The sequence below is a fragment of the Telopea speciosissima genome, chromosome 1 (assembly GCF_018873765.1).
Source record: "Telopea speciosissima isolate NSW1024214 ecotype Mountain lineage chromosome 1, Tspe_v1, whole genome shotgun sequence".
NCBI lineage: Eukaryota > Viridiplantae > Streptophyta > Magnoliopsida > Proteales > Proteaceae > Telopea > Telopea speciosissima.
In genome coordinates, this window is record NC_057916.1 from 81,460,282 (window position 1) to 81,481,163 (window position 20,882).

The following is a 20,882-nucleotide window of genomic DNA, read 5'->3' on the forward strand; positions in this document are numbered from 1 at the left end:
AATTAATTGATTTGTTATAGTATCAAGATCTACCTTTAATGCCCTTAAACCCCCTTTCCCTCATTAGTTTTGGGTTGGGAAACTTTGGAAATTAAGGTTGGACCTTGAGGTTCCACTTGGAACCTAAGGGGTAACCTTGGTTCAATGTTGGACCTCATTAGTAAGGCCTTGCCTCTAAGTACAACCCTAAAACCCCTCCTTGCAACCTTATTGCTTAGTTTGGGTTTCATTACTTAAAACCCTAGAATGTGACATTTGGGAGTTCAATCCCTTAAGTTCTCTACACCTAATGAATTTAATGATGTAACCAGGCCCTAGTGGACCCTAGGACACCCTTCCCTTGTCCTTGGGACTTAAAGATCCAAGTGGGACAAATTGGGTTAAAGAACACCTTCAAAACTGTATCATGCCTTGATCGAATGCAAGGGCGGATGCAAGGCCCTGCCTACAACCGTGCTTGCATCCGTGCTACCCTAAAGGCCTGCAGGCAATGTAATTTATGGGGTTTCAACTTAGGGACTTTCCCCCACCCTTTCTAACACTCTTCTACACTATCCTAGGCTTTATTAATTGCGTGAGGAGACGCACTTAGCGGACGTCGAACGACAAATCAAATCAACGGAACACGAACTATATTGTGAGTGGGGATTGGATCTTATTTTATTTTGAGTGTTTTTATGTTCAAATGTTGTGTTTGATGCATTCATGTTATGTGATGCACTTCATGCATAAATACATGTTTACACTGTTTATCTATGAATGTGTTCATATGTGTGATAATTGATTACTATGTGTTACAAATGTGGTTGAAATTGTATGAGATGATACTGTGGTTTGTTTAATGTCTTTCTTCATATATTAAATTTGGCCTGTCATATGCCGTGTCGTGCTGGTACCTGGGTACTAGATGGCATGGGACGTCGATGCACCCGGAATACCTCTCGATACGATTGTTTTATATAGTATGTTGCATATTTGATTGATTTTTGTGTTGAAGGGATACGAAAGGTAGATGTGTAAGTTCCTACGCCGTATCACCTTATTAATAATCCAGCCCGGGGATCAAGGGTATGTTCTGGTACCGTGGCTTGGGATTATTGGAGGCTTGCTGGGAGACCAATGGTGTGTTCTGGGACCGGCAGGCTTCCACTGACGTAGTTAGGGGTATATCGTTGGGGATCGAGGGTGTGTTCCGGTACCAGGGATATGGCCTATGTCGTAGATTAATGGTGTTATATCGTTGGGGATCGAGGGTGTGTTCCGGTACCAGAGATACAATTCGATTACTCTACACAGCATAGCATCCATGCATACATTACATCTCATCATCATAATCAGGGATACGGAAGGTAGATATGTAAGTTCCTACGCCGTATCACCTTACTGATAATCCAGCCCGGGGATCAAGGGTAAGTTCTGGTACCGTGGTTGAGATTATCGGAGGCTTGCTGGGAGACCAATGGTGTGTTCTGGGACCGGCAGGTTTCCACTGACGTAGTTAGGGGTATATCGTTGGGGATCGAGGGTGTGTTCCGGTACTAAGGATATGGCCTTACTATGTCGTAGATTCATGGTGTTGTATCGTTGGGGATCGAGGGTGTGTTCCAATACCAGGGATACAATTCCATTACTCTACACAGCATAGCATTCATGCCTACATTACATCTCATCATAATCATCATCATTATTCATATTACATATCATATTGTTGTGTTTGTTGCATGACTATAAATCGGATCTGATGTGTGAATCATCATTGGTGGTATGGGACGTCAAGGATGTTTGCTCATCAGGTTCGCCTTGTAGTCCTATATTTATTGTGTGTGTGTGTGGATTCAATTTCCTGCTCATTGGGCTAGTGGAAGCTCACCCCTCGGGGAACCCTTCTTTTTAGATTGTGATGCAAGTTGTACGGTACCGGTGGATGATGAAGGACTCGGTAAGAGATGTTGATGCGAAAGTTGGTCTACGACCATTGATGTTTATCTTCTTCTTGTTACTTTTGAATATTACATTTCTTGACGTAGGTTTCTTTCCTTTCTTTGTACTTATCAAAGAAATTCGGTTGTATTAACTTTTGAATTCAAGGATAATCCACCTTATGTATTTATACCACTGTAGTTATTCCCTAAATGAGGATCAACAGTATTAATGATAAGTCTTCCGCTATTCTGATAATTGATCTGATTCTCATTTATGTGATTGTGAGGTAAGCCACTGCGTCCGAGATCCTGGAGGCGGTTTAGGATGTTGGTAAGCATCCTAGTCATACCCTTTTTATTATAGTTTATCCCTTATCGGGATGGGGGTGTGACAATCCCAACCCCCCCCTCTTGCAACCTTTGCTGGATTGGCCATGAAGATACCCCTCATCTCTTCTTTGACTGCCCCTTTACCTCCACCATTTGGAAAAAGGCCTTATCCTCCATTTGGCCGCGTAACAGAAGGATCAGGTGTTTTGACCGCGAATGGCTTTGGTTGCTCAAAACCTTTACTGGGAACTCCATTTGTGACACTATAGGGAAGCTGGTCTTTAGCACCGCTATTCACCATATTTGGTTGGAGAGGAATCTCAGGAGATGGACTTCCAACTCTAGATCTTTTGATGTGATTTGGAAAGCCATCTCCTTCGATGTGTCCTCCAAGCTCAGCTATATCCGTTAAAGGCCCTTCTCGGACACCCCTAGGAACAAACATATTTTGACTTTTTGGGGCCTTGATAATGCCCTTTTGCGGTCCTCCTCCTCTGTGTAGGCTGGAGGATCGCCCCCCCCTTCTTTATTTTTTCTCTCTCCTCCCCTTTCTTTTCTTCTCTCTCTTGTACATTGGTTCTTTGGTTTTTCTTCCCCGTCCCCTCTAGGGGTTCGGTAATATACTTATTTACCAAAAAAAAATCTGGGCGCTTCAGATGGAAATTTTCCACCCATGTTTCTAATTAAAGATGCTAAAGCCCCTAAAGATATCCAAATTGCATAATACCCCAAAAAAAAAAAATTTTAAGTAAACAATATGGATACTAGAGGGGAGGTGAAGAACGTAATGAAATATAGACATAGAGAGAGAGAACTACGGAAAACAAGATGTACTTTTGACCTTTGAAAAGTAAAAGATGAAGAACTTGTTTTGTTAATTGAAAACATCCAAATAATCTACCAACATCCATGCAAAATTTTTTATATTTTATATTTTGAAAAAAAAGATTAAAATTTTCTTCAGCGAGAACATTCAAAAATTGAAATATAGCAGTGAAAGATGCAACTATGCTTACCTACAATTTCCAGCATTTATTGCATCACAGAAGGACCAAAAATCTTGTTGCAATGTGTTCCTAGGATCCTGGTCCATGGAAACCCAAAAGTAGAGAGTATCCCCATGCCTCCTGTCTTCAATGGCTTTCAGCAATGCCTTTTCAGCAATATTAGATAAAGAAGCCTGTGCAAGAAAACTTTATCATCAGTAACAAAATAATCCGAATAGATATACATATAGGGATAGATGCATGGGATTATCCTTTGTGCATGCTTCTCTCTCTTATTCCTTGTTGCATGGGATTATTCTATCAATGTTGATGCGGCAGCATTAGAAGAGGTGGTGTACATGGTATAGTAAGTTAGGAGGTAGTAGTTATCATCAATGTATGGTTGTAAACGTAGTGGAAGTATGGTAAATTTTTATCAGTAGCAGGGGACAGGAGATAGAGGTGGTTATCTAAACTACTTGTAAGTTATATATATGAAACATGAATGAAGAGAAGGGGAATCTTTTAAGTTTTAACCCTATTCAACTACTTTGGTAGCAGAGGCCGAGCTCCCTCAATAAAGCTCACTTCCCTAACCAAGGGTAAATTTCAAGAACAGTGAACAAACATAGAGTAATAAGTTCCAGAGAAGCCAGAAGTAAATAACTAAACACAACATGAGGGAGGAAAAGCATTTCAGAAGAAGAGCTAACAATACCTTCCTTGCAGTTGCTCTCCAAGATTGAAAACCTATCCAAGCGTTCTTGTGCACACGATCAATCCTGTTAGCCAAAGCAAAGAAGGCCCCATATTCACCAAGGATATCTCGATGATAAGGGTTATTAAGAACTGGAAGACGTGATGGTGCATCCACATCATCTGCTCCTGGTCTCCGACCTTTTGTGGACTACATTCAACAAACCCCAGTATCAAAATAGGATCGAATGAAGGATCTACTTGCCATTAATTTAGAGATAATTACTGAAAACTACGAGAAAATAAAGGATTTCTCACACATACAATAAGGTCCCTTAAGAATTACACCTACATATGGTTACGGACTACCCCCCACTCCATGTGATCTTTTGTATTCATACATCAGATATAATTGGTGTATAAGGTAACTTCACAAAAAGCAGTAGAAGTAAAAAGCAAAATTCAAGTAACTGGTTAAACGATTTAAAGTTTGTTGAACTTTTTATTATAGTCCTGATATAGGATTCCCATACATAGGTAGTTCAAGTAAATAAAAAAGGGTGTCTTCCAGCCTGCATTGGTGTCATTCAAGCAATTGCCCATTCACATGACCAAAAGATAGCAACACTAAAAAGCTAAAAAAAATGCAATATACTTACCAACCCAATTCCACGATATAGTGAACTAAGGTGCAGAAAAGGCCAGGTCCCTTCCCCAAAGTAAGGTTCATAGATGCACAATGGCTGCCCTGTTCTTTCAAGCTCCCTATAATCTCTTTCATGTAAATCATTTCTGGACCTATCAGCCCTCTTAGCCCTTCGATACACTTCCTCCCATGTTCCACGGGGTTGATCAATTCTATCCTTCAACTGCATCAAGTACCAAGAGAACAGAATTTTTCACTAAGGATAAATGTGAGATATAAAGCTTACAAAAACAAATTAAGTTCAAGTTGAGGATATATATCACCACCAACAATTTCTTACCTCTTCTTCTTCTCGGCGTTTTCTGGCATTCACCATTTGAAAATGTCTCTCTTCGTCCCAATCACTATAGGAGAAAGAACCATCAACTAAACTTCTTGCATCAGAACTCTCTGTTTGTGTATGGTTCCAGAGCTCCTCAACCTGGCCAAGAAATCTGTAACTCCTAAAACTTGTATTCAAATATCTTGGACCTACAATATCTTCAAAGAGATGCCACTGCCATTCTTCTTTCAACCTTGGAGCAACCACAGCAACATCCTTAGGATGCGCAACCTCTGATGGAAACTTGAGAACCTTTTCCAGGAGTGAAGCATACCCTTCAATAGTTTCAGAAGCGATTAAATTTCTTGCAAGACCTTTTGCAATTGATCCAACGTTCTGCGCCAGTGGAGACAATTTTCCTTTTGAAACTGCTTGGAATAGAACCTGTGTCAGAACTCTGATATTCTCCTTTGGATAAAGAAACCCATTCACCCTGTCATCAACCTAATTGTTATTGGAGCTATAGTCAGCAGTCTTCCTGGGAAAGGCTTATTTACAAAAAATGAGAAACAAGTGGATACATAACCCGATTGACCAAGAAGACCAGCCTCAGATCATCTCATGGTCTATGAACTTCACAGCCATAAACAGGCAGTGAACATCAGAGGACAGTACTGACATTTCAACTAGTTCCAGTACAGGGGAAACCCTTAAGTTCAAACTTGATTTGATATTTGAAGCTTTTGTCTGGCCATTCAAAATTTAAATTAACTGGTCTGAATTAACAATTCATTTTGTTGTAGATCTCCAATAATCAGATCAGATGAATGGTCAATCTTATCCCAGCTTGCACGCCACATGCAAGTTGACTACCAATATTTCCTCTTAATATATAAAGTGACTGTGTACAGAAAGCATTACATATTTCCTAATCATGGTAAGATCTGGCGCAATAATTGGTTTCCCAAAGCACATTGCTCGAACCAAGATATCTGGAAAACATTGCTCTTCAAGAAAGGACCCATATATCACAAGATCAGCTGTGCTGAGAAAGCTGTTGACATCCTTATTAATGCCAATATGCCTCACACTGCCCCTTGGATATCCCAAGTTACGAGCAATTGCCTGCAAAAAGAAATGGACAGATAGATTCACTGAAATTGAAAAAATCAGAACCACAAAGACAATGAAACTACTTAAACAAAGAAATAATTGAATGAGATTTGTTAAGAGACCACCTCCAAAACCACTTTGTAGTTGCCAGTTGAGTTCCCACTTAAGATATTGAGTTTGATTAGAGAATCAGAATTAGATGAGAAGTCTCTGAAAAGAGGTAATAAGGCCTGCAAAACAAATGTGTACTCCAACCACAAGCCACTATATGAAAATTGACTTCCAACAATGGCAACAATGAGATCTTCGGGTTTGAAACCCATTTTCTCTCGCAAGTCATCCTTGTTGTACAAGGCCATTAAAATATCTGCTTCCCATGCTTCGGCTGGAGAGCCCGGAATAACAAAGTAGTTTCCAGCATCAAACGTCGAATACATCATCTGAGAGATTCAAAAGAGCTCTAACTATTAGAATCTTGGAGATAAGAACAAATGAAAACCAATCTGATTATAGTTGAGCAGTAATGACAACTACCAGTAAAGATAGTCTGTAAACAGCATATAAGGATACACAGTGGTTTCAGAACTAGCCTAACTAAAAGATCTAGTGGGACTTGGTACACATCCTGCTTTTGCAGGGTCCTGAGAGACCCAGAGTGGAGATGGTCCTAAGAGGTATTGTGGTCAAACTGTTAAACTTTTCTGGACAGAATAATGGCCAAAATCATTTTTTTCTAAATGATGAGCCACAAAGGTCAGATTACAATGATCATCCCATTGTCTTATGAGACCCAAGTCAAAACCATAAAAAGGTTGGTCTTTTAACACCCCATGAAGGCACCCACGGCCACATGTACTGCTATACTATTAATAACAATAGAGTCTGTTTCTAGAAATATAGACTTGTAGCTAAAATATTACCGGTAAGACATAGTTTGGGAAGACAACAACAGTAGCTCGGTTGAAAGCTTGCTTCCAGTCATTGAGAAGCTGAATCTGCCCATTTGAAATGTATCGAGATAATTGGGTAGCTAGTGATCTTTGATGGATCATCCATATAACAGGCAAAGATTTGAATGGCTCCTGGACAAGACTGTAACAAGTATAAATGTACTTGTTTATTATCACCCACAACAAGAGTTTCACATAAAACCTAATACAAGGAACAAATGTAAAGTAAATCGGTTGCCTACCAAACAAATATTTTAGAAGTACAGCCTGCCAAGATATTCATTGATAATTTCAGATCTTACACCAGGAATGAGAATTTGGGTGCATTAGCAGCGAGCTAGGTAGGTCCCCTCTAGATCACCATCATGTCTGCTCACGCAATACGCAATCAAACTACTGCGCTAACGCGCTTCAACCCTAAACAAGCAACGGCCTTACTCTACTATTTACTCTAAAGAGGGGGGGGGGGGGGGCCGCTAGCGCCAGAACAAGGCGAGCCAAAGGCTTGCTTTCACCCCTATTTGAGTAAGCTGATCTACGAGCACCGTTGCGCTAACACGCAGCAATCAAACTACTGCGCGTGCTAAGCAATCAAACTACTGCGCGGGCTACCGCGCAATGGCTTTCGCGCGTCACATTCATTCGGTTGCTTGGTTGGTCTACGATCAGCTCGACCACCGGGAGAGAGTGGTCGCAGATCAGCTCAGCCTTTGCTTGGTTGCATGGGAGCAAGCTACGGCTCATGAGCAAGTAAAGACTCATCTCAACCATATCTAAAGTCCCAACAAAGTTGAACTTTTGCCCATGTATTCCCAGTCATCCAACTGTTTTTCTCTATTATTGACTTTTCAACTCTTTTCCTAAGTTTTTCTATATTATTCCTAGGTTTCCTTGATTATCAATCCAGGAAGCCCACTCCCGAATGATGATGATGATAAACATGATTTCAAAGTAATGGAATGGATCAGACAACTAGGCCGAGACAACTCGGAGCAGGTGGACCCTAATCCCAAGTTATGATACATGATCCACCCACAAATATTGGCTCACCTGGTCTTCCACCAGCTTTTTATCCCAAACTCGGCCATGATTGGCCGAGACAGCCAAGTCAATTTGGGATTGGTGGAGTCTGCACTGATCCTGGATCCTGAGTTTTAAATCATTAGTGACCACAATGATGATGAAACAAAATAAATGCAACAATATTGTTGCTAATTAGAAAATGTAAACTAAAAGAGTAGGCAGTAAAACAGTATATTTACCACGAGAAAACACCCCTGGCTTCAAGAGAGTTCACAAGTATGCCATCGTGGCTGCAGAAACATTTTCATGAATTAGATACAGATTAGATAAGTATGCCCATCTGTGAGAGACTTTCCTCACATTAATTTTTCTTTTTTAAAGGAGAGAACTTGTAGGGTAGTACTGGGGTTATCACACTATAATGAACTCACAACTCTGCACGATAAGTGTTGAACACTATCAATCAACAAACCACTTCTAAGATAACACAGGTGGCCTGTTGATTTTGCAATTTGGACCTTGGTACCAGAAACTTTGTGGGGCTCCACTCCAAGTTCTTGAGGACATGTGGAGCAGATTTACCTAAAAAACCTCTCTCTTTCTGAGCTACCTACAATTACTTGTAGCTTCCAGAAAGGAATTTTAATTGTATTTAAGTTGATTGACCTTAATTACAAATATGAATTCCTCACCAAAAACAATGCCTTATTCACTCTTTAAACAATATAAATAAGAAAAACAAATGCAAACTTTCTTTTTCTTCTCCCAAAATGATGTCCAAATAATTATGGACTGTAAAATATGCACACTCACACTCTCCAGATGATTGGAGTTTTTCAGTTATGGCAGACTTCCATTTCACTTCACACTCTGATCAGCAAGATTGGGATCAGTTCCAGTGCAACATGTAACTATGTAAGATAGCAAGAACTTGGGTTCTATAACATTGTGAAGCCAAAGCTACCACAATGTTCTCTTTTCAGAGAGTTCATCACATACAGCAAAACAAACACAAGAATGAATTATAGTTGTTTGTGTTGATAGCGCAGTTGCTCTTTCAGAAAAGTCTTCACAGATTGACAGCTAGTCATTTAAGATTTTATCCAAAAAGAAACATGGCTTGCATACTTTAACCAGTCCACAGTAATCGCTGTCATGTTACTTGTTTGAATAATCCTGACAGGCACTTTTATGCTTCTCCAAACAGTATGCACAGGACCATATCCAAGAGAGTAAACCTGCACATGACAAAAAACATGAACAATATTAAGAAGAAATTCATACATCAGTCAGTGATATTTCTCCAACTAATTGTCACTGTTAGAATACATATCTCGATTGGAGGTCCATGGGGGTCCATAGATCTCCATACAGTGGGAATATGTTTGCATGTTTACTAAGTGTTTTCGGTTGTTGCTGTTTTCCTCTTTTCTATTGTAACGAGGTTACTAGGTGTCTAGTTAGTTTCCCACTTTGGTTAAGACTCGGATTATGTACTTTATATTTTTCCTTTATTATAAATAACAGTCACTGGCTTGGCCAATATCTGCACACTAAGTTTTATTGCCCAGCCCCTATTCTCCATCAATTCTCCTTTTCTTCTTCACTCTCTCTCTCTCTATTCCTCTCTCACTCTCTCGATTCTCTATACTGCTGAAATCATCACATGGTGTCAGACCTCTTGTAAAAACCTAAATCATCATAATGATCTGGTTTTGAAGGTCTTCAAGGTTCTCAGTTGAAGGTTGCAGCAACCTATGCTGCTTAATGTCTTGATCTAGGCCCTTGTTATGGTTTAATATGATAAACTAGGGTCTCATCTATCATCCGTATTGGTTACATGGAGTGATAAATCTCCTGGATTCATATTACTGCTAGTTGAAACCTGCAGCAGGTTTTGTTCTTCCTTCTTTGATGATTATGGAGATTTGTCACCATCTTACATCTAACCAGTAGATGATGGTTTTGAAGTTTTGAGGTTTTATTCAACTCTATTGCAGGTATACTCGACCCTGGTTTGAAGGTTTTTGAATGATTAAATCAGATTCTATTTGGAAACCCAACAGAGCCTACAATACTCTGTTTTTCTGGGTTTTTTTGTAGAAATCGATTCTCTCTCCTGTTCCTGATCTAAGCGAGATGAGGCCAATTTTTGGGGAGGTTTTGTTAAGCACATCTGGAAGGGAACTCGATCCCTGTTTGAGGTCAATCTGAACTCCTGATTTAGCTCCATTATATTTCAATTGTTTTCTAGTTTTATATCCCAGATTGCAGTTATTTACCTGCGCATACAGAAAGTACCTCTTACATCAGTATTATTTTGTGGTGTTTTATTACCTCCTGCTGGTTGATACTTTATGGCTGATCCAAAATCTACTTTGGACACAGTGAATGTCCAGATTACAACTATTAAACTCTCTGGGAGTTTCCAATTATTTGTTGTGGGCTTAAACAGTCAAAGTTTACAATAATGCCGAAAGGCAAGCTAAAGTACCTTCAATCTAATCCCTTATCTGCTGATCCCAAAGAACCTGCTGAGATAAAAGCATATCAGAAGTGGATGCATGAGAATGATACTCTCCTTGTAAGGCTGTGGAATAGCATGGATTAAGCTATTGCTATGAATGTAATGTTTCACCCTACTGCCAAAGGAGTATGGGATGACTTGAAGCGGACCTACTCCCAAGAGAAGAATATATCTCGTGTGTATGAATTATATGATAAATTGTTTACTTTCAAGCAGGGGGATAAATCTTTGAACGAATATTTCAATATTTTTACAGGTATCTGAAAGGAGCTTAATCTTCATCAGCCTCTTACTACTAATCTGGAACAGCTACAGCTTCAACGTGAGGAATTTTATGCTGCAAAATTTATGGCAGCTTGAATTCTGATTATCAGACCGTTAAGTGCTAATTATTGGCTGAAGAGAAGGTACCTACACTCAATGAATTTTTTGGACGTCTTCAGCGGATTGTAACTCCTTCTAGCCATGATATCTCTCCTAAGGACAGTTCTGCTTTTGTTTCCATCCATAGCCGAGGTTCTAATTCTTTTGGACGAGGACGTGGCTCATGGGGAACACGTGATTGTGGTGGTCATACAGGTGGGTAGCAGAGCAACCGACCCTTCCGATAGTGTTTTTTTTGTGGCAAGTTAAATCACACTGTTGTTGGGCCAAACATGGTAAACCTGACTGGGCTCCACTAACCGCCAACACAATTGCATCCAATGGTAATTTTGAAAAGGTGTCTTCTGGTGACACCGACATTGCATCCTCATCATGAGTTCCACCATCTGGGTTAGGACCATGTGATGATTACAGTCATTCAAGCTTCTCCAGAACCTCAGCCTTCTACTAGTGCATCTTCATCTACTACTACTCTGGCTCACACAGGTACAACTGCCTTGCTTGCTAGTACCTCATCCATTCCCTGGATAATTGATTTAGGAGCCTCAACCCCCATGATTGGTAAGTCTTACCTCCTTTCTTCACCTCAGAAGATCGCCCATCCTTCTAGGGACATCCTCGCCGATGGCTCTTCTACTAATGTGGTTGCTTCTGGGTCTGTCTCTCTACCTTCTTTTCCCTCATTAACTTTTGTTCTCCATGTTCCTAATTTACCATTCAATCTTATATTTGTTAGTCAAATAACCAGATCTTTAATAAACTAAGTTACCTTTTACCCTACCTGTTGAACTTTTCAGGATCTGTAGACAAGGAAGACGATTGGTGGAGGGCATGAGAAGGATGGACTGTACTATTTTGACTCCTCCCCTACTACGGCTGCTTCTGTTACCTCTTATACGACTTCTCCACTTCATTGGCATTGCCAGTGGGTTCATCTTTCCCTTTCCAAGCTTCAACAAATGGTTCCTGCTGTAGAAAAATATCTCGTATTGAGTGTGAAGCATACGAGCGTGGAAAGCATCACCGTACTTCTTTCCCTCCTCGAGATGCCCTTTGTAGTCCTTCTCTATTTTCTTTGGTTCATTCTGATATCTGGGGTCCTTGTCGTATCAAGAGTCAATTAGGTTTTATTTATTTTGTGACATTTGTGGACGATTATTTTCATATGACTTGGCTATATATGCTAAAGGATCGTACTGAATTTTTATCTATGTTTAAACAGTTTTATTCTGAAATTAAGACTCAGTTTGGTGTGTCTATAAAACCTTTCGTTCTGATAATGTTTTAGAATATAATCAACGTGAAATATCAAATATCTGAATTTTGTTATGCACATAGCATGATACATCAAACAAATTGTTCCTATACTCCTCAATATAATGGTGTAGCTGAATGGAAAAACAGGAACTTGTTAGAAGTTGCCTATTCCTTGATGTTTCATATGAACGTTTCTTACTGCATGTTATTTGATAGATCGTATGCCATCAGTTGTTCTTGATAATCACTCTCCGTTTTCTACTGTTTTTCCTTATGTTCCTCTTTTTGTTCTGCCCCAACGAGTGTTTGGCATGGTACAAGATCTCGCCGAGATCTCAAAATTATCTCAGTTTTGCCAGGTCTCGAGACGTGACCAATGGTGATACAGAAAAATGACAATATCTCGGTTGAGATCTCGATATCTCGCCGGGATCTCGGCGCTTAACTCGGTCTCGACTTGACTTGAGACCAAACCAAGCTATAAAAAGGCACCCTCTCAGCGAGATTTCGACCTCAACTTGAAATATCGCCTCTCTTAATTTGTTGTGAAGGAAAAACATTTGGAGGTGAGGGTATTCGTGCTTTTTTTTTCTTTTTGGGCAAATCTCACCTCAACTGAAGATTAAAGCTTGGAGATTCAAGATTGAAGCTTCAACATCAGTAGAGGGAGCTGCATTGCATCTCAAGAACAGTCTTAAGTACACTTGTATTAGTTTAATCTATGTCTCTTTCCAAGTTTCTAACAATTATTAAGAAACCATCAAACCATCACCATGTATGATTATGAATATGATGCCTAATGCTTAAATGGCTTATAGATTGATGTTTTTTAATTCATAATACTTATTTAAGTTGTTTTACACCTCTACTTTAATTATATGTGTTCTAAATATTGTGTGGAATAGCCTAGGGTAGACCTCACGTACGCCGTAGACTACAAACCTAGAGTATGAAGTCAAAGTACCATTTTGGGTTTGAATTTGTAAAAACTAATGATTCCATTAAGTCTAGAAGACCTAAAATAGGGTGGATGTCAAGTTTCAGGACCTATCTTGGCCATATGACCACTGAAACCAACCATCGAGTTGAGCCAGAAAAAATGCAATATCTTGTCGAGATCTCGATATATCTCGATTTCGTGGCCTGGCGAAACCAGTGGCAAAACCGAGACCTAAAACCTTGGTGTTTGGTTGTGTTTGTTTTGTTCACAACCTTCGCCCTAGAATTGATAAATCGTCCCCACAGGCGACCAAGTGTGTGTTTCTTGGCTATGCTCACACTCAGAAGGGCTAAAAATGTTATAATCCAACTACTTGTCAATATTTTGTCAGTGCAGATGTTACCTTCTTAGAATCAACGCCCTACTTTTCTACTATGAGCAAACACATGGATGATGATGTCCTAATGCCTCAACCACTTCTGGTACTTGTGCCTTTCACTAATATTTCTTCTAATAATACTCTAGCTAAACAATTGAAGGTATATAAGCATCGTCCTAAGTCCACAACCAAAGCTGCTCCTTCGGAACCGCCATCCACTTCATCAGACACCCTGCCTAGGGATTCTCCATCTCTTGACTTACCCGTCACTCTTCGTACCCATTTTCGTAAAGCTCCAACTACTTACCCTATTGAAAATTATGTTTTTATATCTCACTTTTCATCTTTACATAATCTATCTTGTCTATATCTACTGACTCCAGTCCTAAGACTTATCAAGAGGCTTTATCTCATCCTAGGTGGAAAGTGGCTATGGACACATAGATGGATGCTTTGTTGGGTCGTCGGACTTGGACTCTTACTGACTTGCCCTCAGGGAGTAGCTTGTGAGGTGTCGTTGGGTGTACACAATTAAATATATTTCAAATGGTTCCGTTGAATGCCTCAAAGCTCGATTGATCACAACAGGCATTACTTAGACTCATGGTGTTGATTATTTTGAGACTTTGTCCCCAGTGGCACACCTTAATTCTGTACAGATTCTTATCTCCTTGGTTGTGAACCTTGATTGGCCTCTGTTTTAGCTTAATATTAAAAATTCTTTTCTTTATGGTGATCTTGAGGAAGAGGTTTATATGGAACAACCACAAGGGTATGTTGCTTAGGGGGAAAATGCGTTCAAGATATGCCATCTTCACAAGGCTATATATGGGCTGAAACAGTCTCCACGTGCCTGGTTTGATAAATTTAGTAAAGTTATTGGTGGATATGGGTTCACTCGATGCTTCTTTGATCACTCAGTGTTTGTTCACCGTTGGGGAAACAGGGTCATGACCCTCGTGGTGTATGTTGATGATATTATAGTTTCAGGTAATGATATCTCAAGCATTGGAGAGGTTAAGGCCTATCTTCATCAGAATTTTCAGATGAAGGACCTAGGAGTTCTCAAGTATTTTCTGAGAATTGAAGTTGTTCGTTGTAAGAAACGTATCAGTCTGTCTTAAAGAAAGTATGTTCTGGATCTTCTCTCTAAAATAGGTATGCTAGGTTGTAAACCTATTGAAAACACTATAGATCTGAACCTGAAACTTGGTGTGTGTGATGGTGAAGACTTTGAGGATAAACATCAGTATAGAAGACTTATAGGGAAGCAGATCTATTTGACCGTCACTGGTCCGGATATTTCCTTTGTTGTTGAAGTCATTAGTCAATTTATGGAAAATCCTAAACGAGCTCATTAGGATGTTGCTTGTCATATTCTGAGGTATCTTAAGAGTGCTCCTAGCAAAGGTCTTATCTATCGTCGTCATGGGTCACACTGAGGTTGTAGGGAACTCTGATGCTATGACTCATACTACAGCAGAGTTCAATTCCCAAACCGATGAAGATGTATTGTGACAATCAAACTGCTATTTATATTTCTAGCAACCCTGTTTTCCATGAGAGGACCAAGCACATTGAAGTTGATTATCATTTTGTGAGAAATGTTTTTATGCAAAAGTTGATTTCCACGCCGTTCGTCAACTCTAGTAGTCAACTTGGTGATATGCTTATGTTAAAAAATTATTTATCAACCCGTGTCCCCCTTTGGATAGTTTGTTGTGTTAGAGCTCCTGTATGATATACATATTGTTTCCTCCCTTTCCTACAAGGTCGGCCTTTTAGAGGAAGCGGTTCCAACATGGTATCAGAGCAGGCAGGGGTCACGGTATCGAGTCCCCCTGAGAGCGGGCAGGTGTTTAAAATTATTTATCCACCCGTGTCCCCCTTTGGATAGTTCGCCGTGTTAGAGCTCCTGTATGATATACATATTGTTTCCTCCCTTTCCTACAAGGGCGGCCTTTTAGAGGAAGCGGTTCCAACAGCTTACAAAGGCACTGTTTCAACCTGCGTTTCTTGATGGTTGTTCCAAGCTGAATACGGGAGACATATATACACCAGATTGAGGGGGAGTGTTAGAATACATATCTCAATTGGAGGTCCGTGGGGGTCCATAGATCTCCATACCGTGGGAATATATTTGCATGTTTCCTAAGTGTTTTTGGTTGTTGCAGTTTTCCTCTTTTCTATTGTAAATTTGTAACTAGGTTACTAGGTGTCTAGTTAGTTTCCTATTTTGGTTATGACTCAAATTATGTACTTTATATTTTTCCTTTATTATAAATAACAGTTGCCGGCTTAGGCAATAGCTGCACTACTGAGTTTTATTGCCCAGCCCCTCTTATCCAACAATTCTCCTTGTCTTCTTCACTCTCTCTCTCTCTCTCTCTTGGTTCTCTATACTGCTGAAATCAACACAGTTACATACAAGGGAGCAAAACCCGAATCAACTGCACATGCCTCAGGAAAAAAAGGACCTAAATGGGAACCATTTTAAAGATAGCAATATAGTTAATAAATATACAAACTGTATCCACTTCTTGCTGTCTTCATTAATTTCAATCTGAGTAGGAGCCGTTTTTAAGATACAGCACAGATCTGAAGAGTTCCTCTGGAATCAATGGCCTAAAGGATTCAGCAGGGAAAATATGAGAACATTCTCTTGGAAGAATGAAAGACTTTTTTTCCCGAACTTAAGTATTGAACAGAAAGGACTTCACGAATATTAGTATTAAAACCAGGGGAACCCACTCTCTGGAATGTTGCCAACCACCAATTGACTAGCTGATGAGGACATACAGAGCAGGATAGTTTGAAGAATTGATTTCTGAGCTAGTTAACTTGCCTACAAGCACAGGAAGGATCCTATATGCATTTTGACTCATAGAATGCACAGTACAAGGCACAATTGCTTATGTCAAGGCAACTAAACATAGACTACAGGGGGAAGTAGCAATTGAAGATTGAGATTGAAAATAAAAACTAATTTTACCAATTCACCAAGGACAATAATCTAACACGGAAATATGCCATATCTTAAGTTTTTCCCTATTACAAGAGGAGGAGTGAAATTTTTTTTTGCACAAGGACAATGTTTTTCTAAGTTCTTGTGTAGATAATAACTTTGATTCAGGACACTAAAAATAAGAGAAAACAACAAGCCTTCAGTGAGAAGTCTTGATCAAAGCACGAAAGCCAAACACGCAAATCTTCTGCCAAAATAATGGAGTCCTGATCCTCAGAGTGCACAGAAGATATTGTCCCAAAATGGAAGATCATACAAAATACAACACCTGCACCTAGTCAGTTACTGTGCCCTTCGTGATAAATTTTCCATCTAATAACCCACAGTATACTCTCCTTCCCTAGAGACCAGAAGACCAAAAACAGCAATATGATCCACAAATTTCCGCATCCACTAGAAAGACATTCACCCACTAACTCCCTGTTTTAATTAGAAATCTGAGACTCTGAGAGTACCTTGAGGTAACCAAGACAATGAGAAATTCCCAAGAAACTAAGTAAATGCTAAGAGAGAAGGCAATGTAAATATGTAATAGTCTATCAGATTTATGCCTTCCTTGTCTTGCTTGCAAAGGCAGCACATGGTGGGAATATAGTGAACCCTGAGAAAAGGTAATCAACTGAGAAATATCAATGTGGTAAGGAGTCCTAACAAAAGAGGACTAAGTTCATAGTAGCAGACAATGAGAACTTCGCAAGAAAATTAAGAAATTAAGTAAATGCTAAGAGAGAAGGCAATGTAATTGTAACAGATTTATGCCTTCGTTGTCTTGCCTGCAAAGGCAGCACATTGTGGGAATATAGTGAACCCTGAGAAATATTATTGTGGTAAGGAGTCCAAACAAAAGAGGACTAAGTTCACGGTAGCTAAAAATCAGTCAAAACAAAGTTCTAACTGGAAATGAAAGAGGTTTCCAGTCAATCACTACTTTCCCTTCATTCCCTGCCATCCACATGCATCTGACCACGGCCAGAAAGCAGAGAAGCAAAAACATCCATTTCCAATTGATTCAAATTATACTGAAACATCAACACTTGGGTTACATGGATATGGGGTGTGTGTGTCAGAGTCTGACAAGGAAAAAGGGAGTAGGCTCACACCAAAAAATAGACACTTGGGGGTATACAGATTTTAACATTATTAAACCTATTATTGCCTATTTTAGGAGCCAAGCTGGTGGTCTGCCCAATCATGGAATGTTGGCTGATCAGACCTAATATTTGCCATTGGCAGATCAAGTAGGCCCAAATTTTAAATTCAAGTAGGTCTAATGGTACTATAACTACTTGTCAAGTTTTAACCCAATCAGAACTGCCCATGTGACAGTATAAAGCTTTAAATATTCATTAAAGGGATAAATGGGACTGTAAATGATTTAGTTCTGCTATGAAATTAAACAAGTGGTCAATCCAGACCATGTCCTTCCTATTCAACGAATTGATTTGCCAAATCACCTTCCATATGACACATTATTGGGTGGTCCATCCATGGAGGCTTTCATGGTGGATGGAGCACAAGAACTTTTTCCTTCATATATTATAAAATGATTTTACAAGTGTAGAGGAGTCAAATTAAATATAAAACAAAGTGTAATGCATTTTATCATTCTCATTTCTAAAGAGGAAGATTTCAGAACTGGTGTTTTTAGTTGGGGTCCATAGCCATTGGTCTATGGTATCACCACCTCTGTGTGTGTGTGTGTGTGTGTGTGTGTGTGTGTGTGTGAGTGAGTGAGTGAGTAGTGAGCGAGAGAGAGGGAGAGAAGAGAGAGAGAGAGAGAGAGAGAGATGCATGACTGCAATATGGTTGAATATACTATATTATTAATCTTTCTTTTTTTTTGGGGGGGGGTGTTGAATGGAAAATAAATTAAGAGAGAAGGCAGAGTACAAAAACAAAGCCCATAGGCATGGCAATAGTAGGACCCCAAAGAGAACTACAAACAACTAATAAAATGTTTGATATATCAAAAACCAGGGGTAGGGAAAACAATGGATGAAAGAATGATACATCAAAGCCGGGGTAGGGGGAAACATCAATAAAAGATGATACATCAAAAAGTCAGGGTTGGGGGAGAAATAAGAGGGAAGTCCCAACTGATAGCAAGATGTCTATTTCTCACTGTGTCTGGGCTCGCAAAACGAATGGGAAGAAGCATATTTCTAATCTCAAAAGAAATAGCTTCCGCGATCTGTTTTATAATACGTGACGTGGAGGTCCATCTTCTCTTATTCCTTTCCCACCAAATATGGTGAATCGTAGCGAAAAAGGCAAGTTTACCAATAATGTCTGATATTGACTTGCCACGGGATATTTTTTAAATCCACCTACATTCTCTCTGAAAGGGAAGGATAGTTCTTTGATGAGGCCAACACTTTCTACGGATCCTTTTTCCAAACAAATCTAAAAAAAAAAGACAAGAAAAGAATAAACGTTCGACATTTTGTCGAGACTTCCAACAAAGACAACTATTAGGTATGGTAAGTGTTAAGTGGATCTGAATTAGAACTCTATGCTTGGATGATTAATTCATCCCAAGCACCTTATTTATAAGAATAATAGAATAGTAAAATATGTACATGAGCAATGTGGGACTAAACCACATAATACAAAACTAATTAAATAACAAAGAAAAGGTCCAGAATACCCCCACGGTATTCTGGCCATATATCTAACACTCCCCTTCAAGTTGGAGCATATATATCATGCATGCCCAACTTGACTAAGATAGGATGAAACAGCTTGCTACTCAGTCCCTTAGTGAACACATCAGCCAGTTGATCAGTAGACTTCACAAAAGGAACACAAATGAGGCCGGCCTCAAGCTTCTCCTTGATGAAATGTCGGTCAACCTCCACGTGTTTAGTACGATCATGCTAGACAAGGTTATGAGCAATGCTAATGGCTGCTTTATTGTCACAATAAAGCATCATGGGAAGATGGACAGCAACACCGATATCCTGTAATAATCCTCTAAGCCACAAAAGTTCACAAATTCCTTGGGCCATCGCACGAAACTCAGCTTCAGCACTGGACCTGGCCACAACATTCTGCTTCTTGCTACGCCATGTGACAAGGTTCCCACCAACAAAGGAACAGTAACCAGAGATAGATTTCCTGTCAGGAGAACCAGCCCAATCGGCATCAGTATAGGCTTCAATCTTAAGGTGACCCGTGGGAGATAGAAGGATTCCCTTTCCTGGAGCAGACTTCAAATACCTCAAAATACGACTGATCGCATCCATATGAGAGGAATAGGGATCATGCATGAACGGCTCACCAAACTCACAAAGAATCGCAATGTCAGGTCGTGTGTGAGAAAGGTAGATTAACTTGCCCACTAACGTGATAAATACCCTTGTCAACAGGCTCACCCTCTTTCTCCCTAAGTTTTGTAGTAGCTTCCATAGGAGTATCTGAAGGATGACAGCCTAGCAGCCCTGTGTCAGTCAATAGATCAAGGACATATTTTCTTTGAAAAAAAAGATGCCCTTTGAAGAGCGAGCAACTTCTATCCCTAGAAAATATTTCAGAGGACCAAGATCTTTGACCTCAAACTCACGGCCAAGGAGGAGCTTCAAATCCCTGATAGCATCACCATCATTACCAGTGACCACAATATCATCCACATAGACTATGAGAAGAGTTACCTTGTCACCAACTCGTCTGATAAACAAAGTGTGATTAGCATTACTTTGCCTGTAACCTGCTGAAATCATAGCCTTGTGAAATCTGCCAAACTATGCCCTAGGTGACTGTTTCAGCCCATAAAGTGCACGCTTCAGTCTACAGACCTTGCCCTTGCTCCTGTCATCAGAGAATCCTGGTGGAATGTCCATATAGACCTCCTCCTCAAGCTCCCCATGGAGGAAGGCATTCTTGACATCTAACTGTTGAAGATCCCACTCAAGATTTATAGCACAATATAATAGCACCCGGACAGTGTTGAGCTTCGCCACCGGTGCAAAGGTCTCCTGATAGTCAACTCCATAAGTTTGAGTAAACCCCTTTGCAACCAAACGTGCCTTATATCGATCCACAGAACCATCAGCCTTCTGTTTGACCACGAAGACCCATCTACATCCAACTGGTTTCTTTCTCGGAGGAAGAGTCACAAGCTCCCATGTATTATTTTTATGTAGTGCTCTCATTTCTTCCAACATTGCTGCGTTCCACTTTCCATCTGTAGATGCTTCCTGCCAAGTTTTAGGAATCGAAACAGAAGAAAGAGAAGATACAAAAGCACGAAAAGATGGAGAAAGAGAGCTATAAGAAACAACACGAGATATGGGATGTAAAGTACAGGTCCTAGTACCTTTGCGGTGAGCAATAGGTAGGTCGGAAGAAGAGGGATTACCAGGAGATGGTGGATCTGGATCTGG

The 20,882-nt window shown here is 39.9% G+C and overlaps 1 protein-coding gene across 2 annotated transcripts in view; it reads right to left on the bottom strand.

Moving 5' to 3' along the window:
* The window catches only part of LOC122662420, a 43,254-nt gene that overhangs the window by 15,290 nt on the left and 7,082 nt on the right, over positions 1 to 20,882 (bottom strand). For both annotated transcript variants that reach the window (XM_043858058.1, XM_043858051.1), the window contains exons 3-11: positions 9,117 to 9,226; positions 8,228 to 8,278; positions 6,936 to 7,107; positions 6,141 to 6,455; positions 5,824 to 6,027; positions 4,921 to 5,406; positions 4,594 to 4,803; positions 3,957 to 4,145; positions 3,269 to 3,432 (exon numbers count right to left, since the gene is read on the bottom strand). In XM_043858058.1, the coding sequence (XP_043713993.1) occupies positions 3,269 to 3,432; positions 3,957 to 4,145; positions 4,594 to 4,803; positions 4,921 to 5,406; positions 5,824 to 6,027; positions 6,141 to 6,455; positions 6,936 to 7,107; positions 8,228 to 8,278; positions 9,117 to 9,226 (1,901 nt within the window). The remainder of the gene's footprint in view (positions 1 to 3,268; positions 3,433 to 3,956; positions 4,146 to 4,593; positions 4,804 to 4,920; positions 5,407 to 5,823; positions 6,028 to 6,140; positions 6,456 to 6,935; positions 7,108 to 8,227; positions 8,279 to 9,116; positions 9,227 to 20,882) is intronic.